The 23,421-nt window shown below is 40.4% G+C and overlaps 1 protein-coding gene across 1 annotated transcript in view; it reads left to right on the top strand.

The window, feature by feature from the left end:
• Positions 1-23,421, top strand: part of cacna1fa (calcium channel, voltage-dependent, L type, alpha 1F subunit a) — a 49,946-nt gene that overhangs the window by 8,658 nt on the left and 17,867 nt on the right. Inside the window, exons 8-36 of the mRNA XM_079827919.1 lie at positions 203-306; positions 580-722; positions 7,264-7,329; positions 7,437-7,503; positions 7,592-7,618; positions 7,765-7,925; positions 8,012-8,237; positions 8,768-8,975; positions 9,652-9,772; positions 9,911-9,983; positions 10,059-10,122; positions 10,486-10,543; positions 10,647-10,746; positions 10,842-10,971; positions 12,677-12,736; positions 13,744-13,850; positions 13,928-14,015; positions 14,525-14,632; positions 14,881-14,933; positions 15,022-15,168; positions 15,250-15,451; positions 15,617-15,775; positions 17,246-17,356; positions 17,508-17,591; positions 17,781-17,801; positions 19,694-19,825; positions 19,921-19,986; positions 20,096-20,187; positions 20,305-20,464. Coding sequence (XP_079684045.1) covers positions 203-306; positions 580-722; positions 7,264-7,329; positions 7,437-7,503; positions 7,592-7,618; positions 7,765-7,925; positions 8,012-8,237; positions 8,768-8,975; positions 9,652-9,772; positions 9,911-9,983; positions 10,059-10,122; positions 10,486-10,543; positions 10,647-10,746; positions 10,842-10,971; positions 12,677-12,736; positions 13,744-13,850; positions 13,928-14,015; positions 14,525-14,632; positions 14,881-14,933; positions 15,022-15,168; positions 15,250-15,451; positions 15,617-15,775; positions 17,246-17,356; positions 17,508-17,591; positions 17,781-17,801; positions 19,694-19,825; positions 19,921-19,986; positions 20,096-20,187; positions 20,305-20,464 — 3,138 coding nt within the window. The remainder of the gene's footprint in view (positions 1-202; positions 307-579; positions 723-7,263; positions 7,330-7,436; positions 7,504-7,591; positions 7,619-7,764; positions 7,926-8,011; positions 8,238-8,767; positions 8,976-9,651; positions 9,773-9,910; positions 9,984-10,058; positions 10,123-10,485; positions 10,544-10,646; positions 10,747-10,841; positions 10,972-12,676; positions 12,737-13,743; positions 13,851-13,927; positions 14,016-14,524; positions 14,633-14,880; positions 14,934-15,021; positions 15,169-15,249; positions 15,452-15,616; positions 15,776-17,245; positions 17,357-17,507; positions 17,592-17,780; positions 17,802-19,693; positions 19,826-19,920; positions 19,987-20,095; positions 20,188-20,304; positions 20,465-23,421) is intronic.

Genomic DNA, 23,421 nt, shown 5'->3' with positions numbered 1-23,421 from the left:
TTATATCTAGGATGGCTTGAGGGTGAGTAAAACATGGGTGAACTATCCCTTTAACAATAACAACATTTGATTGAATCACACATTCATTTAGTCTGTTTAAAGTTATATCCAATCTATGCCACTCAAAAAAATTACTTCACAGCTCATGAACAACTTTATAACCTCTCATTTTTTCCTCTCTTGTCTGTATTGTTTCACTCAGATGAATGATTCCATCGGGTTTGAGCTGCCATGGGTTTATTTTGTGTCTCTGGTCATTTTTGGGTCTTTCTTTGTCCTAAATCTTGTTTTGGGTGTATTGAGCGGGTGAGTGACTCAAGCCCTGATCGCTTATAAGCTATTGAAATCATATATGTAATAGTCATATATGTAATAATAATAGTCTAGTGTAGTATGGTAAATAGTTTTTACCATACTACACAAAAAAAAAAAAGATTTCATGTTATACCTTCAGCTTTGCCTCCATTGCAAAAAAAGGGGCAGATACATGCTGTAAGGATAAGGAGGTCTTGTGATGACATTTGTTGGGCATCTTGTGAAGGTTTGCATTGTAATGCATGTGTCTCTTACACATCACAGTGAGTTCTCTAAAGAGAGAGAGAAGGCTGTGTGTCGTGGTGAGCTGCAGAAGGCCCAGGAGAAACAACAGATGGAGGAGGACATGATCGGCTACATGGACTGGCTCATCGAAGCAGAGGACATGGATGAGGATGGAAATAAACGTAATATAAGCTTTATTTAGCGTTCCTTTCACATTATGAGCACACTGGAAAATACAGTGAGCGGAGCAGTGCATCAATTATTATAAATAAAATAAAAATATTTGCCTAATGAAGATGATAGAATGTCACATGATTGATGAGAAGATGCCTACGCCTGTGAAAAAGAAGGACACTTTTTAAAAAGAGCTGCTTACTTATAAATGGAAACAATATGTGAACTGAATTTAATATTGAGTATTTTCTGAATTGCATGTTAATTACAATTAAATGAAAATAATTTAGCTATAGTTCATATTTATATCCAGTGTAATTATCAGAACTTTTTGGACCCACTTAAGTAGGACATAAATGAACGTCTCGGTTACGTATGTAACCCTCGTTCCCTGAGGAGGGAACGGAGACGTACGTTAGTGACTAACGAATGGGGGTTTCGCTTAGAAGCCAATCATCTTCGAGAATTTAACAGCGCCCAATGGCGTGCCAATGCCATGGGCATGCGGAATTTGCATGCGTAACTCCGCCCCACCGTGTGGGTATATAAGGAAGTACGCTGGCAACATCGCATTATGTATCTGCTGCGGAGCCAAGACCTGAACTCCGCGTTCCAGCAGCACAGCTGATGTGGCTGAGGAACGTACATACGTAACCGAGACGTTCCCTTTCGTTCAGTCACTACGACGTACGTTAGTGACTAACGAATGGGGGTTCCAAAATAACCGCGCCACTCAGCTGTCGTCCAGTGCCCTGCGTAAGTGTGAGATCCCGCCACTTAAGGCCGTAGGACTCCCACTTATCACAGGATTACCAAGGTACACTGGGAAGCATATCCCAGTGAGGGAATGCCAAAGATGCCTACCCGTGGGGAGGACTTAGAGAGTATACATATGACCCGCTGTGGGCTGCATATGGGAAACTCTAGGGTACCAGCCGAAGGTGGATTTTTAACCCTAGGGGTGGCAGGGGCTTGCCAAGGGAAAGACACCTGCTCACTGAGGAGGCTTACGGTGGAAATACTCGTGTGGGGGTCGCCGGAGGGAACCATGCACACGGGGCACCTGGCCGGACATGAGGGTCTGGGCTCGAAAGGGCAGACTGAACTGATGTCGGCGTCGACAGTGCTGGAGGAGCTCAGGGCTCTCGGGGAGCTCACCTGAGGAGAATATCGCACGTATCCAGTCCGTGGAGTGGAGTGGCGAGCAAGCAAAGACACCTAGAGCCTGGTCCATTACCGGCCCCTCGGGGGGGCGAGTACATAGTCGGACACTGGCTCCACCCGGAGATTGTAGAATCTGGCGAATGTGTTGGGTGTCGCCCAGCCTGCAGCTCTGCAGATGTCTGTTAGCGAGGCGCCATGCGCTAGAGCCCAAGAGGAGGCCACACTCCGGGTGGAGTGTGCCCTCACACCAAGGGGACATGGTCGACCTTGCTGCTGGTAAGCCAAAACAATGGTGTCCACTATCCAGTGAGACAACCTCTGCTTTGAGAGAGCTCTTCCCTTCCGCTCTCCACCATAACAGACAAAGAGCTGGTCTGAGGTCCTGAAACACTGCGTCATGTCTACGTAAGCGCAGAGAGCGCGTACTGGACAGAGCAATGCCAAGGCTGGGTCTGCCTCCTCCAAAGGCAGCGCTTGCAGGTTCACTACCTGATCTCTGAAGGGAGTGGTAGGAACCTTGGGCACATATCCAGGCCGGGGTCTCAAGGTCACGTGAGAGTTAGCCGGCCCGAATTCGAGGCACGCTTCGTCAACTGAAAAAGCCTGCAGGTCCCCGACCCTCTTAAGAGAGGCCAATGCGGTCAGCAGAGCCGTCTTCATCGACAGGAACTTAATGTCAACCGACCGCAAAGGCTCAAAGGGAGGCCTCTGCAGAGCACTTAGAACTACTGAGAAGTCCCAAGAGGGAACGAGAGGAGAGCGAGGAGGATTCAGTCTCCTCGCCCCCCTCAGGAACCTGATGATCAGGTCGTGCTGACTTACCTTTTTGTCTCCCAAGAGGTGGTGATGGGCAGATATAGCCGCCACATACACTTTCAGGGTGGAGGGAGACAGCCTTCGCTCCAGCCCCTCTTGGAGAAACTCAAGCATGGACCCAATCGGGCAATTCCAGGGGTCTTCTTGGCGGCAAGAGCACCAAGTGACGAAGAGGTTCCACTTCAACGCATAGAGGTGTCGTGTAGACTCTGCCCTAGCAGAAGTCAAACCTGCCGCGTCCCGTCCAGAAGCCACACGTGGAGCTTCCAGAGCGCTGGACGCGGGTGCCATAGGGTGCCCCGTCTCTGAGAGAGGAGGTCAGGTCTCAGAGGTATAGGCCAGGGAGGGGCTGTCGCAAGGAGTAGCAGTTCTGAGAACCAGGTCTGGCCGGGCCAATACGGGGCGACCAACATGACCTGCTCCTTGTCCTCCCTGATCTTGCACAGTACCCGTGCGAGAAGGCTCACTGGGGGAAACGCATATAAGCGTAGGCCCTGGGGCCAGCTGTGCGCCAGTGCATCCGTGCCGAGCGTGCCCTCGGTCAGGGAATAGTACAGGCTGCAGTGGGAAGAGTCTTGGGAGGCAAACAGATCTACCTGTGCGTCACCGAACTGTTCCCCAATCAGCTGGACCGTCTGGGGATGGAGTCTCCATTCTCCAGGAAGTGGCTGAATCCGTGAGAGCTCGTCGGCTGCACGGTTCAGGTGTCCCGGGATGTGGATAGCACGAAGGGACCTCAGGTGCTTCTGACTCCATAAAACGAGATGGCGGGCGAGTTGAGACATACGGCGGGAGCGTAGACCGCCCTGGTGGTTGATGTACGCTACTGTGGCCGTGTTGTCTGTCCGGACAAGTACGTGTTGACCCCTCAGCAACGCTCGGAAGCAGTGCAGGGCGAACCGTACTGCCAGCAACTCGAGGCAATTGACATGCAGAAGGCGCTGGGGTCCTGTCCAGGAGCCCGCGGCTGCTTGTCCATTGCACATGGCACCCCAGCCCGTGGAGGAGGCATCCGTTGATACAACAACATGCCTGGAAACTCGTTCTAAGGACACGCCGGCCCGTAGAAAACTGAGGTTCGACCAGGGAGTGAGTGTCTGTAAGCAGGCCCGGGTTATTTGGACCCGGAGCGTGCCAGACCGCCATGCCCATCTCGGGACTCGATCGCGAAGCCAGTGCTGAAGCGGTCTCATATGTAGCAATCCGAGCGGCGTTACCACGGCTGCAGATGCATATGCCCCAGGAGCCTCTGAAAATGTTTAAGTGGAACCGCACTCTTGCTCTCGATTTGACGGAGGCAAGTCAGCATAGACTGCGCGCGCTCGCTCGTAAGCTGCGCGCACATGGCGACCGAGTCGATCTCCATACCGAGAAAAGAGATTCTCTGCACGGGGCAAAGTTTGCTCTTCTCCCAGTTGACCCGAAGGCCCAGACAGGCTAAGTGGTGGAGAACCAGATCTCTGTGTTCGCAAACCTGCTCTCGAGAGTGACTCAGTATGAGCCAGTCGTCGAGGTAGTTCAGGATGCGAACCCCGTGCTGCCGTAGGGGCGCAAGGGCTGCCTCGGCAATCTTCGTAAAGACGCGAGGGGACAGAGATAGCCCGAATGGGAGGACTGCGTACTGGTATGCCCGCCCCTCGAAAGCAAACCGTAGGAACGGTCTGTGTCGAGGTAGGATGGAGACATGAAAGTAGGCGTCCTTCAGGTCGATCGCTGCAAACCAATCGTCGGGACGAACGCATTCGAAAAGGCGTTTCGCTGTCAACATCTTGAACGGAAACTTGTGAAGGTAACGGTTCAAGATGCGCAGGTCCAGGATTGGTCTCAACCCACCGGTCTTTTTGGGTACAATGAAGTAGGGACTGTAAAACCCGGACTTCATCTCGGCTGGAGGGACAGGTTCGATCGCACCCTTCGCCAGTAGGGTGGCAACCTCCGCTCGCATGACAGGGGCATTGGCCCCGACCATAGTAAAGCGGACTCCCCGGAAACAGGGAGGAACCTGCGCGAACTGAATCGCGTAGCCGCACCTGACTGTCTTCGCGACCCAGCGGGACAGCCCTGGAATCTGAAGCCAGGCTCCCAGGAACTGCACCAGCGGGGTCATTCGGACTACAGGTGTACCCGGTGTGGGGCAGCGATGCAGCGTTACCGACCCGGACAAGGGAGGCTGTTGGGTGTCCCGGTGTGGGGGTGCGGTTAATGGCTGCGTCCTGACAGAGGAGACCAGGGAAGGACGCGCGTTCCACTGGGGTCTGCTCTGCCAGGAGGCTGGCGACAGAGAGGGATGCGAGTGGCGGGACCCGTGGGTGGCGCGCACTGTCATCACCGGTCTCTGGGTCCTCAGAGACAGGGACATGAGTTCTTCCCAAGCGCTGCTAGCCCGGGGGCCAGCAGCGGAAGGATTTTTCCCCCGGCCCTCCACCGGGGGAAGTAGAGGCCCTGTTACCATCCCCTGGGAAGAACTGGAACCCATCTCTGAGTTGTCCACCTCCAGCCTGGCGTTTAACCAGGCTGGGGAGCGGACTGGGCGTCATCCTCAACCACCTCCACGGCGCGGCCCAGGTAAAGGCTGCTGCTGGGGCCGGGCCGGAGGAGGGAGGGCGCCCTCGGCGGCGAGCAGACCAAGGCGACTGAGCCGGCGGCTGGGTGCAGCAGCTGGCCGCCGGGGCAGTACGTGTGACAGCCTCAGTCTGCTCTGGGGCGGCCGAGAACCGTTGGGCGCAGTTCTCAGCCGCGCCACCGAAGAGGCCAGCCTGGGATATGGGTGAGTTGAGGAGGCGGGCCCGCTCAACGTCCTCCACATCACCAGGTAAGGCCAGGTGTTCTCCCGGACCACAGCTGTGGACATCGCCCGACCCAGGGAGCGTGTGGCCACCTTCACCGCCCGGGGGCAGGATCAGTTGCGGCACGCAGCTCATTGAAGAGCCCTGGGTCGGCTCCACCCTTGTGCATGTGCAAAGGGGCGGCGGCCTGCCCGTAGCTCTGCAGGACCACGCCACCGAAGTAGACGAGCCCACAGGCTTTGGGAGGGTGCTTCGGACAGCCACACCACGCCACGTCAAGCCCTCTGTGGACACCGTAGTGCGCAACAGAGAGTCCTGATTGGCTTCTAAGCGAAACCCCCATTCGTTAGTCACTAACGTACGTCGTAGTGACTGAACGAAAGGGAACTACATCTACATGTAATTTCATAATTACTTCTTTTGAAATATAGTTAGAATATGTACTGACAAGCTTATACTTTATTGTCATTTCTATTGAAAATATTTAAATGAGTACTAAAACGTGTTGAGAAACATAGTGTAATGCTGGGTGAACTCAAAAACAAAGGGAGCTGGATCCATAGGTAAAAGAGTTTAATAACAAAATAAACATAACAAAACCACAACAGAGACCAGAGAACCAGGGAACAGAGAAGAGAATGAGCAGCTCCAAGTGAAGTTATTAAACGTTATTTCAGGAGGAGTACGCCCATCTAATCTTTCAATTAATAATTAATAAGGTATAAAAACCAGCCTCTTACCACTTCCTGTTGTTAGTTTTCGGGCATCCCTCCTCCTCCCCTTCTCCTCCCCTTCTCCTCCTTTTGTACAATTTTGCCTGTGTTATAGGGGAGCAATGGGAGCTTGAGTAGAATATCCTCTCTGAGAGCAGACAGCAAGCCAAATCTGTTTATCACTTATGCTAAGATTATATGGGCACATGAACTGTACATTCGTGTAGGTCAAGACTTGACAAGGAACACAAGAAACCCTGAGGTTTAAACACTAGAGGGGTAATAGGCAAACAAGACATACCTGGTAATGATTCAAGAACTGATCAACTAGAAAAACTACAAAGGACTACAAAAATGGCACACAGGACAGGTAACAGGGTAAAATGCAAACTAAACGTCCAATTAACTAAACACAAAACCAGGGAATACATAGCATATAGTTCTGTCATGACAACTCTTGGGAGATTGATATGGTAATAGAGATGGTGATGGATATGGCAATGTAAATGTATTTGGTGCCGAGACTTGCTCCTGCCAATACATTCACAGACATTGCTGTGAGCATGTAAGTCATGCTGCTGCACATGTAACATACATGATTTAACCCCTGTAGCAGGTCTATACAGGTGGCGCTGGGGAAGGTGGAGGGTTTCTGAAAGCACGCTGCATACAGCTAACAGAAAATTTGTTTGAAAGTTAAGCCACAGCTCATTGGGCACTGATGCAACAGCAACCAATCAGCTGTGCTAGTAGATAATGATGTGATCACTACCAAATTAGTTAAATATCAGCCTGCGCGATCTAGAGTTCTCATGCCAGAACTAGGTAATCATTAAAGTGTGCTCTCTTCAAGTACGCAGTCAAGTGAGTTTTTGTTTCATTAATATTATATTATCTGCAAATACAGTTTATTAAAAGTTACTTTCAAGATTTGAAGTACACTGCAATTAGGCACACTTCTTTTTCACAAGGGCAGTCAGCTCTATCTATCATGACAGGCAGGTTTGTAGGCTTGTTTTTTTTTTTTTTTTTGTCAATGTAGAACATTTTTTTTGTGGTGTAAATGGCAGGTGCTGTGGTGGCCAAGAAAAAGATGATGAAGAAATATGGCTGGTACAAACACAGTGAAGATGGAGGTACTGGAGTTTCACTCAGATTTATGTGTATTAAGCTAATGACCTACATAATAGACATTTGTCTTAATTTCTGAAGTACACATTCAGTCCTTTTTTTTAAAATACAGAATCAGATTCAGACTCTGAGTTTGAAGCATTCCTGGATGATGACGGTGGCTGCTGTGCATCTATAATGTAAATAAAGTACAACATTAATATTGCTTTTTCATATATTATAAATGATTAAACACCTGAGAATTTATTAACCAAAATTTTTCCCTAGGGCACGACTGATGGCTATAAGTTTCTGGTAAGTGTTTATTTGTTTTTGCCAGAACCCCAACATTTTGTTCCCTACTTGTCTGATTAATCATTTTAAAGTGACATATTTTACATTGTTTTAAAGTTTCAAACTTGATCTCCACTATATTTGCTAATGACTCTTCTCTTTCTCAGTGAGCAGCTGTACCACTTGAATCTGGTCATTAGGAAGAACTGCCGTGTGGCCGTCAAATCCACCAATTTCTACTGGCTGGTGCTACTGTTGGTGTTCCTCAACACTGCCGCCAGCGCCTCTGAACACTATGGCCAGCCCAAGTGGCTCACTGATATACAGGGTTTGTGTGACTGAAGTGTTGCCAAAGTTTGCCTTTTAATGAAATGAATTGACCCTGTCTTAAATATGGTCTCTTTAATATCCCAGAACGAGCAAATAAGATCCTTCTGGCTCTGTTTACACTGGAGATGCTGATGAAGATCTACAGCTTTGGCTTTCAGATCTACTTCATGGCACTCTTTAATCGTTTTGATTGTTTCGTGGTGTGTGGTGGAATTCTGGAGACGGTGCTGGTGGAGATGGAAGTAATCCCGCCCATCGGAATCTCTGTGCTGCGCTGCGTTCGTCTGCTGCGTATCTTCAAAGTCACAAGGTGATTTAGCTCATAAGTGTTTCCAGATCTTTGAGATTCAATGTTAAACAGTGTAGTATTAATGACTTGGGTGTCATTTGAATTCATTAATTTAGAGACTGTCATTTTTATTAGTGTTTTTAAAAAAAAAGATGTCTATAATAACAATATTATAACAGCATCCAAGACCAAGTCCTATTTGATTGGGGGAATTTTGAAATCTCAAAAACTGCTTGCCAAACTCACAATTAAATAACATATTTCAAATCAGCAACTAAATCTGACTCAAACTGTCGCAAAAATTTTGTTTCTTATGCTCAAAAAGCGTATTTTTCAGGCTAGACCAGCCAATGCGAATGTGCAGTCCTAAGCACAAGTCTCAGGTTTCTGTGGGAACCGGAGATTCTAATGGCAGTTGCAGTGAGCTATTGGCTCTTTTTTTTAGAAGGCAGGACGTATTCTGCCACATTGCGCATTGCAGTTTCTCCCATTCAAAAGTCTTTGTTTTCAATTTTCAAGATTCATTGAACATTCTGATCGTCTCTCTTTAGACACTGGGCTGCCCTCTCAGACCTGGTGGGCTCTTTGCTGAATTCAATGAAAGCCATTTGCTCCCTGCTGTTGCTGCTCTTCCTCTTCCTCATCATCTTCGCTCTCCTGGGCATGCAGCTATTTGGTGGAAAGTTCAACTTTGATGAAACTCAAATGAAAAGAAGCACCTTCGACACGTTTCCATCTGCCCTGCTCACCTGTTTTCAGGTTACTAAGCTAAAAGCATATGGTTTTTTTAATGTGTTTACAGTGTTTGTAAATGTTGTATTTATGCAGCCTGTGAGGTCAAGTATATACACTAATCATCACATAAACTCCTAAAAGCTGTAAAAAATAAAGGTGAAAAAGAAGTACACTTTAGCATACTTAATAATAGGCCTACTTTACGTTTGAAACTAAGTGTGAAATTAAAAAAATGTGGACACCTAATTTTATGTTACTTGCAATGTATTTTTTAAAAAACAAAACTGCAATAATAATAGGTCATTTTAATTTCAGGGGGGGGTTAAAGACACTTCTTTTTCACAAGGGAGTATAGGCTTATGTACATCTTCAAATTGTAAAAAATGGTTTGCCCCTTTAAAAATGTTTTTGTCATCATACTCCCAAAACAATTATTGCTTTATTAACAATATCTTTAGGTGGTTCTTTACAGCGCATCTTAAAGGGATAGTTCACCCAAAAATGGAAATTCTATCATTATTTTCTCACCATCAAGTTGTTCCAAACCTGTATGAATTTCTTTCTTCTGCTGAACACAAAAAGAGAGAGTCTGTAATAAAAGTTTATATACGAGACTGAGAAGAGATTCTGAATACAATAGTTTCACATACAAATATGTACTGAACTGGGAGGTGTCGACTAAAACCCCTTTCTTATATAGATCCTAACAGGAGAGGACTGGAATTCTGTCATGTATGATGGCATCATGGCGTATGGTGGACCAGTGTTTCCCAATATGATTGTCTGTATTTACTTTGTCATTCTTTTCGTCTGTGGTAACTGTATCTTTTCGATATGAGAGATATATAAAAGTACATTCTATTTATAAGCTCCATATTTTCATATCCGTTAGCCTGTCCATATGGCTATTCTTGTATCTGGAGTCTTGTTTCTGGTCCTTGACTTAATTCATCAACCAGACATCTTGCTGAATGTCTTCTTGGCTATCGCTGTGGACAACTTAGCCGGAGATGGTGGCAAAAAGAAAAAAGAGTAGGCAATACCCATATATTGTTATTGCTGTGCGCTTATTGGCATATAACTAAATTTGTTTGTTCTGTTTTAAAGAGAGAAAAAAGAAGAGGATGATGAATGGGAAGATGATGAAGAAAGAGAGGAAGACGAAGCTGGTGTAAGAACCCTGCTTTCATTCTCTTTTAAAGGCATTCAAGACAAATTTAACTTCTGTAATATGATTTAGTATTTTAGAGTATAACAGACAATCAGCAGGCGATAATGTGGGACGGTATTTGATTTTACCCATCATTAGATTGGGTTGTGAAAAGCAGGCTAAGATATTATTGGTTAATATTAATGGGGTGTTTTTTTCAGTGGAAAAAATAAAAGTTATCACATTTTGATGAATAAAAAATATGATTTTATAAAATGTGCAGTGATTAATTATGCATTATATGATCAAAGCATTTATTAAGCTACTTTGCTTTCTATTATCATTCTCTTGTTATCTTTTTCTTCATTTTTTTTCTTTGTTCAGAATGATATGGACGATTGGGAAGAGAATGAAGAGTTGAGAGCAATTGAAGGGCTTGAGGGTAAATTATGTCCTGTCCAAATCTTTATCTTGACAGTGATTGCGAATGTATGTGAATTTATTTTCATGACATTTTTTTTTTTTAACCTTAATTTTCTCAAAAGGTATAGGCACTCCCATGAAAGTTGAAAGTTTTCAACCCAAGGAGAAAATTGTTCCTATTCCTGATGGAAGTTCCTTTTTCATCCTTGGAAAGAAAAACTGGTATGTCTAAAAAAAACTGTACAAATGATGGTTGCTTATAATTATCATTTTTTCTTATCACCGACCTGAAATTGACCTTGCTAATGTTCACTTAGTCTCAGAGTTGCCTGCCACAACCTCATTCATCATCCATACTTCACCAACTTCATCCTCGTCTTCATCATACTGAGTAGCTTTTCATTGGCCGCTGAAGACCCAATCAAAACTCATTCTGTCAGGAACGTTGTAAGTTCATGCACCTCTAGAATAGAGGAGGATAAGACCCAGAATGCTTGAGGGCCAGTCTGTGTCCAGATCTTTCACTTTTCCCATTGTTCACATTCCCAAAGTGAGCCAAATTATTAGCATACCATTTTAAAATTCTGAAATAATCAGGCACACTAACTGTCCGTGCAAATTAGCATTTGATAGTCTTAAAATAGTGATAGGTCTCCTGTCCCTGCTGGATGGCATTTCTCAAGAGCACTGCGGTACCCATGATTCCCAAACACCATCCCTTGTGCCAAATAGAGATTAATAAAATGGCGTGATCCCTTGAAGACTTGACATTATTTTTGGAACATTTATTATTCGCATGTATTACTTTAATACAAAATAATTTCATTTTCAATTTCAACTGTAATACAATGCTTTTTTTCCCTTAAAACCAGCATAAATTAAATTCAGTAAATACTATCATATGTATATTTACAATTTTACTTTTAAATATATATTTATTCATCAATGGTCCTTAAATAGTTTTTTTCTACACTGTAAGTAACCTGCAATTGTTACCTTAAAGGTTTAGTTCACACAAAAATGTCATTAATTACTGACCCTCATATCATTCCAAACCCATAAGACCTTCGTTCAGAGCTCTCTGACCCCTCCATATACATCAATTTAATTACCACTTTCAAGGCCCAGAAAGGTAGGAAAGACATTGTTTAAATAGTCCATGTGACTCCAGTGGTTCAACCTATAATTTTATGAAGCAACAAGAATACTTTTTGTGCTCAAAAAAACACACTTTATTCAACAATCTCTTCTCGTCTGTGCCAGTCTCCTACGCTGTTGACGTAATAAATACAGTGCACCGCTTTCAAAGCGCTACGTCAGAACGCTGGCTTACTATTGACTGACGCTGTTCACTTGAGCACCACAACGCATGCGTGTGATGCTGGCAGGAGCTAGCCAATGGTGAGTCGGCGTTCTGCCGTAGAACTCGGAAGTGCTACACTGTTTACGTCAACAGCGTAGGAGACTTGCACAGGCAAGAAAAGATTGTTGGATAAAGTCGTTATTTTTGTCCGTTTTCTTGTGCAAAAAAGTATTCTCGTCTGGAGTTGCATGGACTATTTTAACTATGTCTTTACTACCTTTCTGGACCTTGAAATTGTTAATTAAATTGCTGTCTATGGAGGGGTCAGAGAGCCCTCGCATTTCATCAAAAATATCTTAATTTGTGTTCCGAAGATTAACGTAGGTCTTACAGGATTGGAACGACATGAGGGTGAGTAATTAATGACAGAATTTTCATTTTTGGGTGAACTAACCCTTTAAAGAGCTCTCTACCTAGCCAGTTATTTATATATTTTGCTATAGCGTGTCAGTAACCCAATTCAATTCTGCTGTAAAGCAGCTCTAAAGACAATAGTAAACAGTCATTATTCAGTTGAAATCAGTTCAGTGTTGATTCTCTCTTGAGAAAACAGTGATGTCATCTTCCAGCTCAGTTCAGTTCTCATCCAACAGTGTCAGTGCAGTCAAGTCAATAATACTACCACATATTAAGTGTCCCCAACTAAGCCAGCCAAAAAGCTGTGTATATGCAAAGTATCATATCAAAACCTTTTTTTTTTTTTTTTAAATGATCCAGACTCATGAGATTGACCCTGGTACCAAAGACAATGACTGTACTCTTGATTGCTGTCTTTATGTCCTATGATAGATGCTGGGCTATGCTGATTATGTCTTTACCACCGTCTTCACTATTGAGATCATGTTGAAGGTAAACTATTGATCACCCCGTGCACAGTTAAAATCTTGCTTGCTCCAAACCGATTTTTATATATTTTTTTACATGTTTTACATGTCTAGTATTGGGATACATCACTAGCCAGTGCTGGGAAGATTACTTAAAAGTTGTAGTCTGTTACAGATTGCAAATTACATTATGAAAATTGTAGTTACATGTATCTGTTACATTACACACATTTAGGTAATATATTTGGACTACTTTTTGATTACTTTTGACCTAACTCATTTATCATATTGATTTTAATAAGACAATCTTATTTTTTTTACCACATTGATATAAAAATACAAAGAGAAAGAAAATATATTCCACAATGTGAACTGCATTACATTTTATGTCAAACTGTGGTTTGTGAAGGAACTGCAGGGGGTTAGTGAGTTCTTGAAAAGCTAATAATGAATTAATTAAATCATAAAAGTGTCAAATTAAAATAAACCAAATAAAATCAACACATACTAAAAAAGATAAATATTTTAGTTTTTTACCTGCATGTTGTGACCATTAATCGGCATCAAAGAACTATGATTATGCAAATGTATTGTTAAATTATTGACCATATTATTAAATATATTAGGTCAAAAGAGGTTCAGCTGACATAAAAGTTTTATGAAATTACATGGATTTATGCAGTTTAATGTGTTTGAAAAATAAAGCCTTCCGAAGACATGGGAAGTGATAATATCGAATAATAAAAATAAAATCGAATAATAATTCAAATGTTTTCATCAGCAGTTGATTGGATATGCAATATTGAGAAAACACTCCTTAAAAGTGAAATGATTTCTGTATATTTTTCAGTTCAAGTGCTGTTGCCTCTCAATTTCAATTTCAATAAAGATTACATGTTATCGGTTACTACCCAGGACTGTCTGTAGCCCTCTGCGGTTTTGCGCTTAATTGTGAGCATTGAGTTTAAACATTCTGGTTAACCTTCATTTAGAGTGTATGTATTAATGACAATGTGACTGTGTGTTGCTCAGATGACTGTGTATGGAGCTTTCCTTCATCAAGGTTCCTTCTGCAGAAACGCCTTTAACCTTCTGGACCTTCTGGTCGTCAGCGTGTCCCTCACCTCTTTCTTCTTGCAGTAAGTTTCCATCATTCATTCATTCATTGATTCATTCATTCATACATTCATTCATTCACTGTCATTTCTGCACTTAGTTCGAGTGCCATTTCTGTGGTAAAGATTCTTAGAGTATTGCGAGTGCTCAGGCCTCTTCGAGCCATCAACAGGGCAAAGGGACTCAAGGTACAATTTTACAATGTATTTCTCAATGTTAATATACTGCTCTGAGAGGCAGAAACACTGTATCATGAGCTGTACACATATAAACTGATGGTTTAATATTTAAAAATTATGTAAGTGAAAAATGAAATTATGATGTAAGTATTGTAATGTTTCAGTTGTACTATAAAATACTGTATAATAGCAGTGTTACAATATATATTTTTTCCTATTTTGTTTAATGTTGTTATTTAGTAATAATCACAATAAAAATCATAACAATAATTAAAAAAGGAGAACTCTGTTCAATTTATTGTTACTGAAATATTTGCACAAATCTGGATGGTTCACAATAAAAAAGAGTAAAAAGTATTTTTTTTTAGCTTTTTAAAATTATTTTTATTTTGTATGATGTATTTATTTAATATAAATTATTTTTAATTCCTTATCAAATCACCCAAATTATTCTAGAATAATTAATTCATTCTAAATAGAGCTATGACTTTCAATGAGTGTTGTCTGTTTGTCTTCAGAGTGTGATTCAGTGTGTGTTTGTGGCCATCCGCACTATTGGCAACATCCTCATTGTCACAACTCTCCTCCAGTTCATGTTCGCTTGCATTGGTGTGCAGCTTTTCAAGGTACTTAAAATGAACATAGAATTAAAAGGACCTTCTTAATGTATGTTCCTTTTTTTGCCTGAATTATCAGTTCCTAAGAAAAGAGTCTTTCATCAAAATGTAACACTTGGTTCATTCCTGAAACAATTTTCCATTTAGGTTGACATCACCTAGGCTGTGCATCCTAGTTAATGTTAATCAGCAGCCAAATCGCTAAAGTTATATCAGTATTTTCATTTTGGTTCACATTAATGTAATACATCTTGCAGGGCCGGTTCTACAGATGTACTGATGAGGCCAAACATACACCTGAAGAGTGCAAGTATGTTGTTTAGCCTTAAAGTAGTTTTATTTGCACTTACAATGACAAACTGGGTTTTCTGAGACTTGCATATGTTTTTTTTCTTCAGGGGCACTTTTGTGGTGTTCAAAGATGGTGATATGAACCATCCAATGGTGAGGGAGAGAGTTTGGGAGAACAGCGACTTTAACTTTGACAATGTGCTGATGGGCATGCTTGCACTATTCACCGTCTCTACGTTTGAGGGCTGGCCGCAGTGAGTGAGGAAAACATTTTTACAAAACAGCAATGAATTTGAATCCTCCAAACTTTAATTGTCTTTTTTTTAATTTCACAGGCTCTTGTACAAAGCCATTGACGCTAATGCAGAGAACAGAGGACCCATCTATAACTACCGTGTAGAGATTTCCTTCTTCTTCATCATCTACATCATCATCATCGCCTTCTTCATGATGAACATCTTTGTGGGTTTTGTCATTATCACCTTCCGTGAACAAGGAGAGGCTGAGTTTAAAAACTGCGAACTAAACAAGAATCAGGTTAGTCTGAATTCAAGAGCATATCAGTGGATACTCAGTTCTAAATTGATGTTAAGTTAATCTCTTTTGATTGTCTAGTCTGCTTGATTTAATTTTTTTTGTCTTTCCTTGTGTTGCTCTTGTTGTCTCATGGTATCTCTCATGTTATGTCTCTTTTGCTCACAGCGACAATGTGTGTATTACGCATTGAAAGCTCAGCCAATAAAGATTTATATACCCAAAAACCCCTCTCAACTAAAATTTTGGAGGATCATCAATTCCTCTCAGTTTGAGTACATCATGTTTGTGCTCATTCTGCTCAACACGCTTGCGCTGGCTGTACAGGTACAAACACACACATGTTTACTTAGCTATATCTAAATGGAAGTATTCAATAGATTTTCATTGCTTTTACATACAGCTTGTTGTACTGTAAATACTATCCCTTGTGAATAAGATGTGTGATTAATTGTATTGAATGTACACTTAGAACTTAGAACTAGTGTTCTTTCAATCTTAAAAGTATTTTTTTAATCTTTACTTGCAGATAATATAATGTTAATGAAATAAAAGACTAATTAATTGTACTTAAAGAGATCAATTTCATGAGCATGTTTCTTAACACACTTAAGTACACTTATAAAAAAGTTCACTTTATAATAATGTCAAATAAGAAGTTTTACTTTAAATCATTTGTAATATTCTTTTGTCGTGCTTTAAAGTAGTATATGCAATGTGTTGACTAACATAGGTTACTAAAGCACATGTAAAGTACTTGATTATAATTTTAACTGTATTGTGTTATTTAATATTACATCTAAACCCTAGTGAAAAAAACTAGATCATCAAAACTATGTATATTTAAAATACAATTATTTCATATACTACAAATCCATTAACATATTTACTGACTTATCTCTTGAGACTTACTGATATTGTTAAACTTTATCTGGAGTACTTCTTTATTGCACAGTGCACATTTCTTAATATTAATATTAAGCCTAAAATGTGTTTACTATCACTATTAGTGAGGATAGTATGCTCACAGTTTAATATCAGTCTTTAAATGCAAGATATTTAAAGTGTACCTTAAGTAGCCTATACTTGCAATAGTTCCACTTTCGCACAATCAAATATACAAAATTAGTTGTTCCAGTTTAGAAGACTTCAAGCATACCAATTTAGTATAACAAAAGTACAACTGCAGGGTATTTATATATATTAAGTACATAAATATATAAATGTATTTGTAGTATACATAGCATAAAATAAATGTATTTCAAATACATTTTAGTATATTTATTTTTCACTGGGGGAAGTTAATATATTTTAAATGTACTAAATTGCAACATTATTACAGATGTATAATTACAAATATACTTAAAAATTAAATACATGACATACAAGGTTCAATAGAAATGACTTTATATTTTAGTTTACCATAAATACTCGTCAGTACATTTGGCAGTACACTTTATCCATATATCAAAGACAATAGTGGTAATTTTTAAAGTATATATATAAAGATGTACTTAAGTCCAACTTGAGTTATTCAAAAAAGCTATCTTAATTTCAATTTGCATTTAATATAAATGTAAACTATAATACGTTTTATTATTTACATATTTATCAACATTTTTATGGTGACCTTAGTAAACCTGAAATGTTTCAAATGTTTATTAGAAATGGAAAAACTAATTGATACAATATATCTTATATCAGTGTAAAGCTCCTTTGGCGAGGTTCTGCGTGAAAATGCAGCCAATCACATGTAGTCTAGTCCACTAATGAGATTACATCACTGTGACCCCACAGCACTATGAGCAGTCCAAACTCTTCAACTCTGTGATGGACATCTTGAACATGATCTTCACTACGCTCTTTACTGTTGAGATGATCATCAAACTTCTGGCTCTGAGACCTTACGTGAGACTTGCTGCACACTTTATTTCCTCTGTCACTTCACTTTTCACTTGCTCCAATGGTTTGATAACACGTCGACGTGTGTGCCTTTACGTTTGTGCATTTTAATCTCTCTCTCTCTCCCTCTTTCTTTTCTTTGTTGTGGATTACACAGCACTATTTTATAGATGCCTGGAACTCTTTTGATGCACTGATAGTGGTGGGCAGTTTGGTGGACATCATGATTGCAGAGTTCAGTGTATGTAACTATTATTTTAAAACTATATGCATGGATTTCCATGCATGTGATCTTTTGGTGTGACAATGATTAAAGTACTATAAGATTTGTTATCTTAGACACACACTCACTCATCAATTTCTATCATGTCACATATCTTCTGTTTCCTGCTCCCCTGTGTGCGTTTGGAACGTCCTGTTACTGGCTCAGGGTGGAGGAGGCCATGGGGAGGTAAGAATATGCCACAGAGAACAGAATGAAGGGAAATGCAGTTTTGTTACCTTATAAATCAGTATTCATATAAGTATTCATATCCTGTAAGCTTTATATCTATTGTTTATCAATACTTCACAAAATATACACCAATCAGGCATAACATTATGACGTGTGAAGTGAATAACACTGATTATCTCTTTATCACGGCACCTGTTAGTGGGTGGGATATATTTGGCAGCAAGTGAACATTTTGTCCTCGAAGTTGATGTGTTAGAAGCAGGAAAAAATGGGCAAGTATAAGGATTTGAGTGAGTTTGACATGGGCCAAATTGTGACGACGACTGGGTCAGAGCATCTCCAAAACTGCAGCTCTTTTGGGGTGTTCCCGGTCTGCAGTGGTCAGTATCTATCAAAAGTGGTCCAAGGAAGGAACAGTGGTGAACCAGCGACAGGGTCATGGGCGGCCAAGGCTCAATGATGCATGTGGGGAGCAAAGGCTGCCATCTATGTGGATGTAACTTTGACACGTACCACCTTCTTAGACATTGTTGCAGACAATGTACACCCTTCTATGGAAACGGTATTCCCTGGTGGCTGTGGCCTCTTTCAGCAGGATAATGCGCCCTGCCACAAAGCAAAAATGGTTCAGGAATGGTTTAAGGAGCACAACAACGAGTTTGAGGTGTTGACTGGGCCTTCCAAATTCCCCAGATCTCAATCCAATCGAGCATCTGTGGGATGTGCTGAACAAACAAGTCCGATCCATGGAGGCCCCACCTCGCAACTTACAGGACTTAAAGGATCTGCTGCTAACATCTTGGTGCCAGATACCACAGCACACCTTCAGGGGTCTAGTGGAGTCCATGCCTCGACGGGTCAGGGCTGCTTTGGCAGCAAAAGGGGGACCAACACATTAGGACGGTGGTCATAATGTTATGCCTGATCGGTGTATACATAAATTGTACATTCAAAATTCACAATAAAACATTAATTGTCAGCAATAAGAAGTTGCTACTGATTTGTTTCCATAATTTTCGATTAATACACCCACTTTGGTCCTGGTTTATGTGGCGATACATAGAAGTTTTAGAACCGCACTATAATATTTTTATTTAATATGATTATATTATATTATATTATTATATTATATTATATTATATTATATTATATTATATTATATTATATTATATTATATTATATTATATTATATTATATTATATTATATTATATTATATAAATATTAAATTGGCTTTGTATATTTGTATAGCTCATTAAATGTTAGTCTTTCATGACTTTCATTAGAGTTCTTGAGATTTTCTGATCTTTTCTTTAAAGGCCATATTTTATTTTATTTAACCATTTGATTGTCTTTGGAATAATTTTTTTTTTTTTAACCATTTCACAGTTTTCCACATTTTCTGACCGTTCACACCAAGGATGATAACTATAAAGAATGAAAGATAACGATAAAGATATAGTTCTAAAATCGTTCTCAATATTAAAGAATAGCAGAGTCCACACCACAGCTATATCATTGGAATAACCAACTGATGAACGATAAAAACAACAGCCAATCAGGATCCATGCTTTGTTAACGAGTTTGAGCATTTAAAGGTCTGACAAGCAAACCCTTAGAAGAAACAGAACGATATTGTTAGCTGGTGTGGACGCTAATATAGTTATCTGTAAAGATATCGTCCGTGATGTGAATGGGCTTTAACTCTTAAACAGGCTTTTTGCTGTTAGGTCGAATGTAGATTTCACTGCCTGTCTCTTAGCAAAACCATTATATTGTGACTGCTTCATGTTGAAATGTGCCACTGACATGATCAAGGACCTTGTTAACTGGACTTTTTAATATTATACATTAATATTTGGTATGTCCTTCTCTTTTTCCACTTCAAAAGGGGAAAGATGGGGAGAGCGCCAAAGTGTCCATCACTTTCTTCCGTCTTTTCCGAGTTATGCGACTAGTCAAGCTGCTCAGTAAGGGTGAAGGCATTCGAACCCTCCTTTGGACCTTCCTTAAATCTCTACAAGTGAGAAATTTAGTCAACAAACAAGCTCATTAGACTCTCACATTCCCAATTCCCTTATCTGTATAATTTCTACCTGTCTCTCTGCTTTCCTTCAGGCACTGCCATATGTCGGCCTACTTATTGCGATGATCTTTTTCATCTATGGCGTGATTGGAATGCAGGTGGGTTCATCTTTATACGTTTGTGTATGTTTATTCTCTCTGTCCTCTCCCTCTCCTCACTTGAGAAACGCTCGAGATTGCGAAGTTAAACTCTTTGCTGTGGTTCCAGTCATTTGGGAAGATAGCTATAGACGACAACACTGAGCTCAGTCGGAACAACAATTTCCAAACCTTTTTCATGGCTGTATTGCTGCTTTTCAGGTAAGAACAGCCTTAACCATCTGGTTGATATTTGATTTTGGATAATCATTTGCTTTTTTATCTGGTTAGTCAATGGTTTCAAGTAAAGGTTTGTGTTGTGCGTCCCACATGTCCCAGATGTGCAACAGGTGAACAGTGGCAGCAGATCATGCTTGCGGCACTGCCAGGGCGTCGGTGTGACCCAGAGTCTGACATTGAGCCAGGGGAGGAGTACAGCTGTGGAAGTAACCTGGCGTACCTCTATTTCATCAGTTTCTTTGCACTCTGTGCTTTCCTGGTAAGGGATAAAACATCTACAACATTGTCTCCCAAAAGTTTTGCATTCCCCCCAGAAACTTAAAATTTTCACTCGTTTTGCACGCTTTTGCAAAAGTTTCATGTTAACGTCCCCAAAAGTTTTGCATTAACTTGCATAAGTTTCTCTTGAAGACCAACCTTTTGTGTTAAACGGTTAGTTCACCCAAAAATGTAAATGATCCCATAATTTACTCACCCTCAAGCCATCCTAGGTGTATATGACTCTCTAAATATTATAAAATATCCTCGCTCTTCCAAGCTTTATAATGGGAGTGAATGGTACCTTTTTTAAAAGCCCAAAAACACGCATCCATCCATCATAAAAATAATCCATACGACTCCAGGGGGTTAAAAAAGGCCTTTTGAAGCGAAGCGATGAGTTTTTATAAGAAAAATATCCATATTTATAACTTTATAAACTATAATCACTCACTCGAGTCTAGTTCCAAGAGTAGACGTCTTTCGCGGTTCAAACAAATATGGCTAGGCAACAAACTCAAGCTCTTCCGACATTTCTCTTTAAAAATTCAAATTTTAGACTTCTAATTCGTGACCAGTGTTTTGTTTTGCTCTATCCTCTGCGCTTCCACTTCAATACATCTATCTAACTCGCAAAAGTTTTGCCTTAAATATTTAGTAAGCTTTATCAACACTACACAAAATATACACCAATCAGGCATAACATTATGAACATTTGAGGTCGTGAAGTTCGGTCTGGACTTGATCCGTTGTGGAGCAACTATGCTCAAACCAGAGCTGTTCGGACGAATCTAATTGTCAGGGCGGGCTTTATACGATGATGGACAGATGATCAACAGTAACGTAATCATGCACATCACCAAAGAACCCTTGGGTTGAATTCGTTCTAATCCTAAACGGAGAACTTGTTGGTATATGCATTCACCTTTACTATTTCTCTCAAAAATGATGATCGTGTTGGTAAGTACTCCGTATATCCTTATATTCTTTTTTACAACACCGGAAAAGATCGTTTCCAGTCATCTTCTTCTATTTCTTCCAGTATGCGTGTAGTTGAGTTCTGTTGACAACTATGCATCGCTCCATTGCTCTAATTGGTTGTAGGTCTATCCAATTGACCTATCGGTAAGCCCCTCGCCTCGAACGCAGATGAGCCAATAGCAGTTGAGTATCAGTTGCGCTGGGACCGGAACTCAGACATTTTAAACTCAGATTTTTTAAAACTCAAATATAGTTGATAAGAAAGTGATTATATTAAAAGAGATAGTACAGGTTTAGTCTTACATTCCATATAGGGGAGCGCGGGGAACTAATCAATTAGTTTGTTTCATATTTGAAACAAACTAATTGATACATTTAGATAAATATATTTACATTATAGCATATTATAATACAACTTATTAGGCCTATATATTTATAGAATAGCAAAGTAGGCCTAATCAATATACAAGACTGAACCACATAGATGTGAAATATAAAGGCTATCATGATAGTTTTGCCAACAATGAAACATGGATTTGTTTAGTTTATAATACGTTTTATTTTGAACTTGAACAAATACAACATATAACATTCAAAACTCATCGGCTTAGACTGCATTTGAAGAAAAATAAACACAACAGTTTTCTGTAGCCTTGTGCAAACTTATTCAATAGAATAAGACTTCTAGAATGTTCTTTCCTAAATGTAACTGGTGGGATTAGAGAACATTTCATTATGTGAAAAGAGCATAGACCCTTTTCACATTTCTGGGTTTCCGAAGCTGAAGTCGTCATAGTTGGCTTAACTTTTATAGCGGTGAATGAGAGAATACATTAAATATATATTTTTGTGTCCCCATTTGCTCAAATAGCAAAGTAAAAACTCCACAGTAGTGATTTCACAACTTTCCAAAAGAGGGAAAAATAGAGTGAGATTGAGAACGGAAGTGAAAAGAGAGAACAATATAATTTTTCACCATCATTCCCATAGACGCTGTATTAAAAACACCCTCACAGCAGCAGAAACTTGTTTTTTGTAATTTTATGTAAAAGTAATATAATACAAAGTATTAGTGTTATAAATATACATACATATAAAAAAAAAATTCAAAAAACGTTGCAGGATTTACGATATTGATGACAATTAAAGCACGTCATCACTGTAAAAAGGTCTATGTGCGAATAGCTGCTGCACATTGGACAATGAATGATATTTATTTAATATGTCAAATGTTTGTAAAGTCATTAAACCTACACCCATGAAACATTTTATGCTTAAAGCTTTACCTGATTGAATTATGTTTTTATTTTTCATTTTTAGCTCCTGCCACATTCTTTTTTTGCCTTTTGGATACCATGAAAATTAAACTTATTTAAAATAATTAAGAATTAAACTTACATATTGACCCGGAAGTATGCAAACATCTTTTTGTTGGGTGCTGTTGCCATGGTGAATCGTAATTTCGGAGCTCCATTGATCGTGGCTTTTAATATTTGGGGTGCATGTGCTTAACTCAGAGTCAGTCTACTCAGAGTTGATTGAACTACCTCAATTAAGCTGTTCTGAAACCCAAAACTCAGAGTTTCCCATCTCAGAGTAAGTCAACTCAGAGTTCAGGTTTAAACTCAGAGTTGGTTGAACCTCCTTATTGAAACAGGCCCCTGGTGTGCTGCTGGCGACTTACAATGAACCTGTATACTTGTATAGTGTATGGTAATTTTTTGTTTTTCCTTGTTGGCCGTTCGTCATCTTCGCTTAATTTTTCTGAAGCATTATTTTGCTTCCCTTCATCTATGATACTCTTACATTGTGTGTTTATGCTTTTTGGGTGCGGAGCAATGAAGGGAGGGGTGTGTTTGTTTGGGTTGATTTCAAATATCAACAGTGTTTCTCAGAAAATGCTTACTGCACCTTTAACTCGCAAAAGTTTTGCACACTCTTGCAAAAGTTGTGTTGATGGAAAATAGAAAAACTGGT

Source organism: Gobio gobio (assembly GCF_949357685.1).
Source record: "Gobio gobio genome assembly, chromosome: 10".
In the NCBI taxonomy this organism is placed as follows: Eukaryota; Metazoa; Chordata; class Actinopteri; order Cypriniformes; family Gobionidae; genus Gobio; species Gobio gobio.
This window is presented reverse-complemented; position numbering and strand designations above follow the sequence as displayed.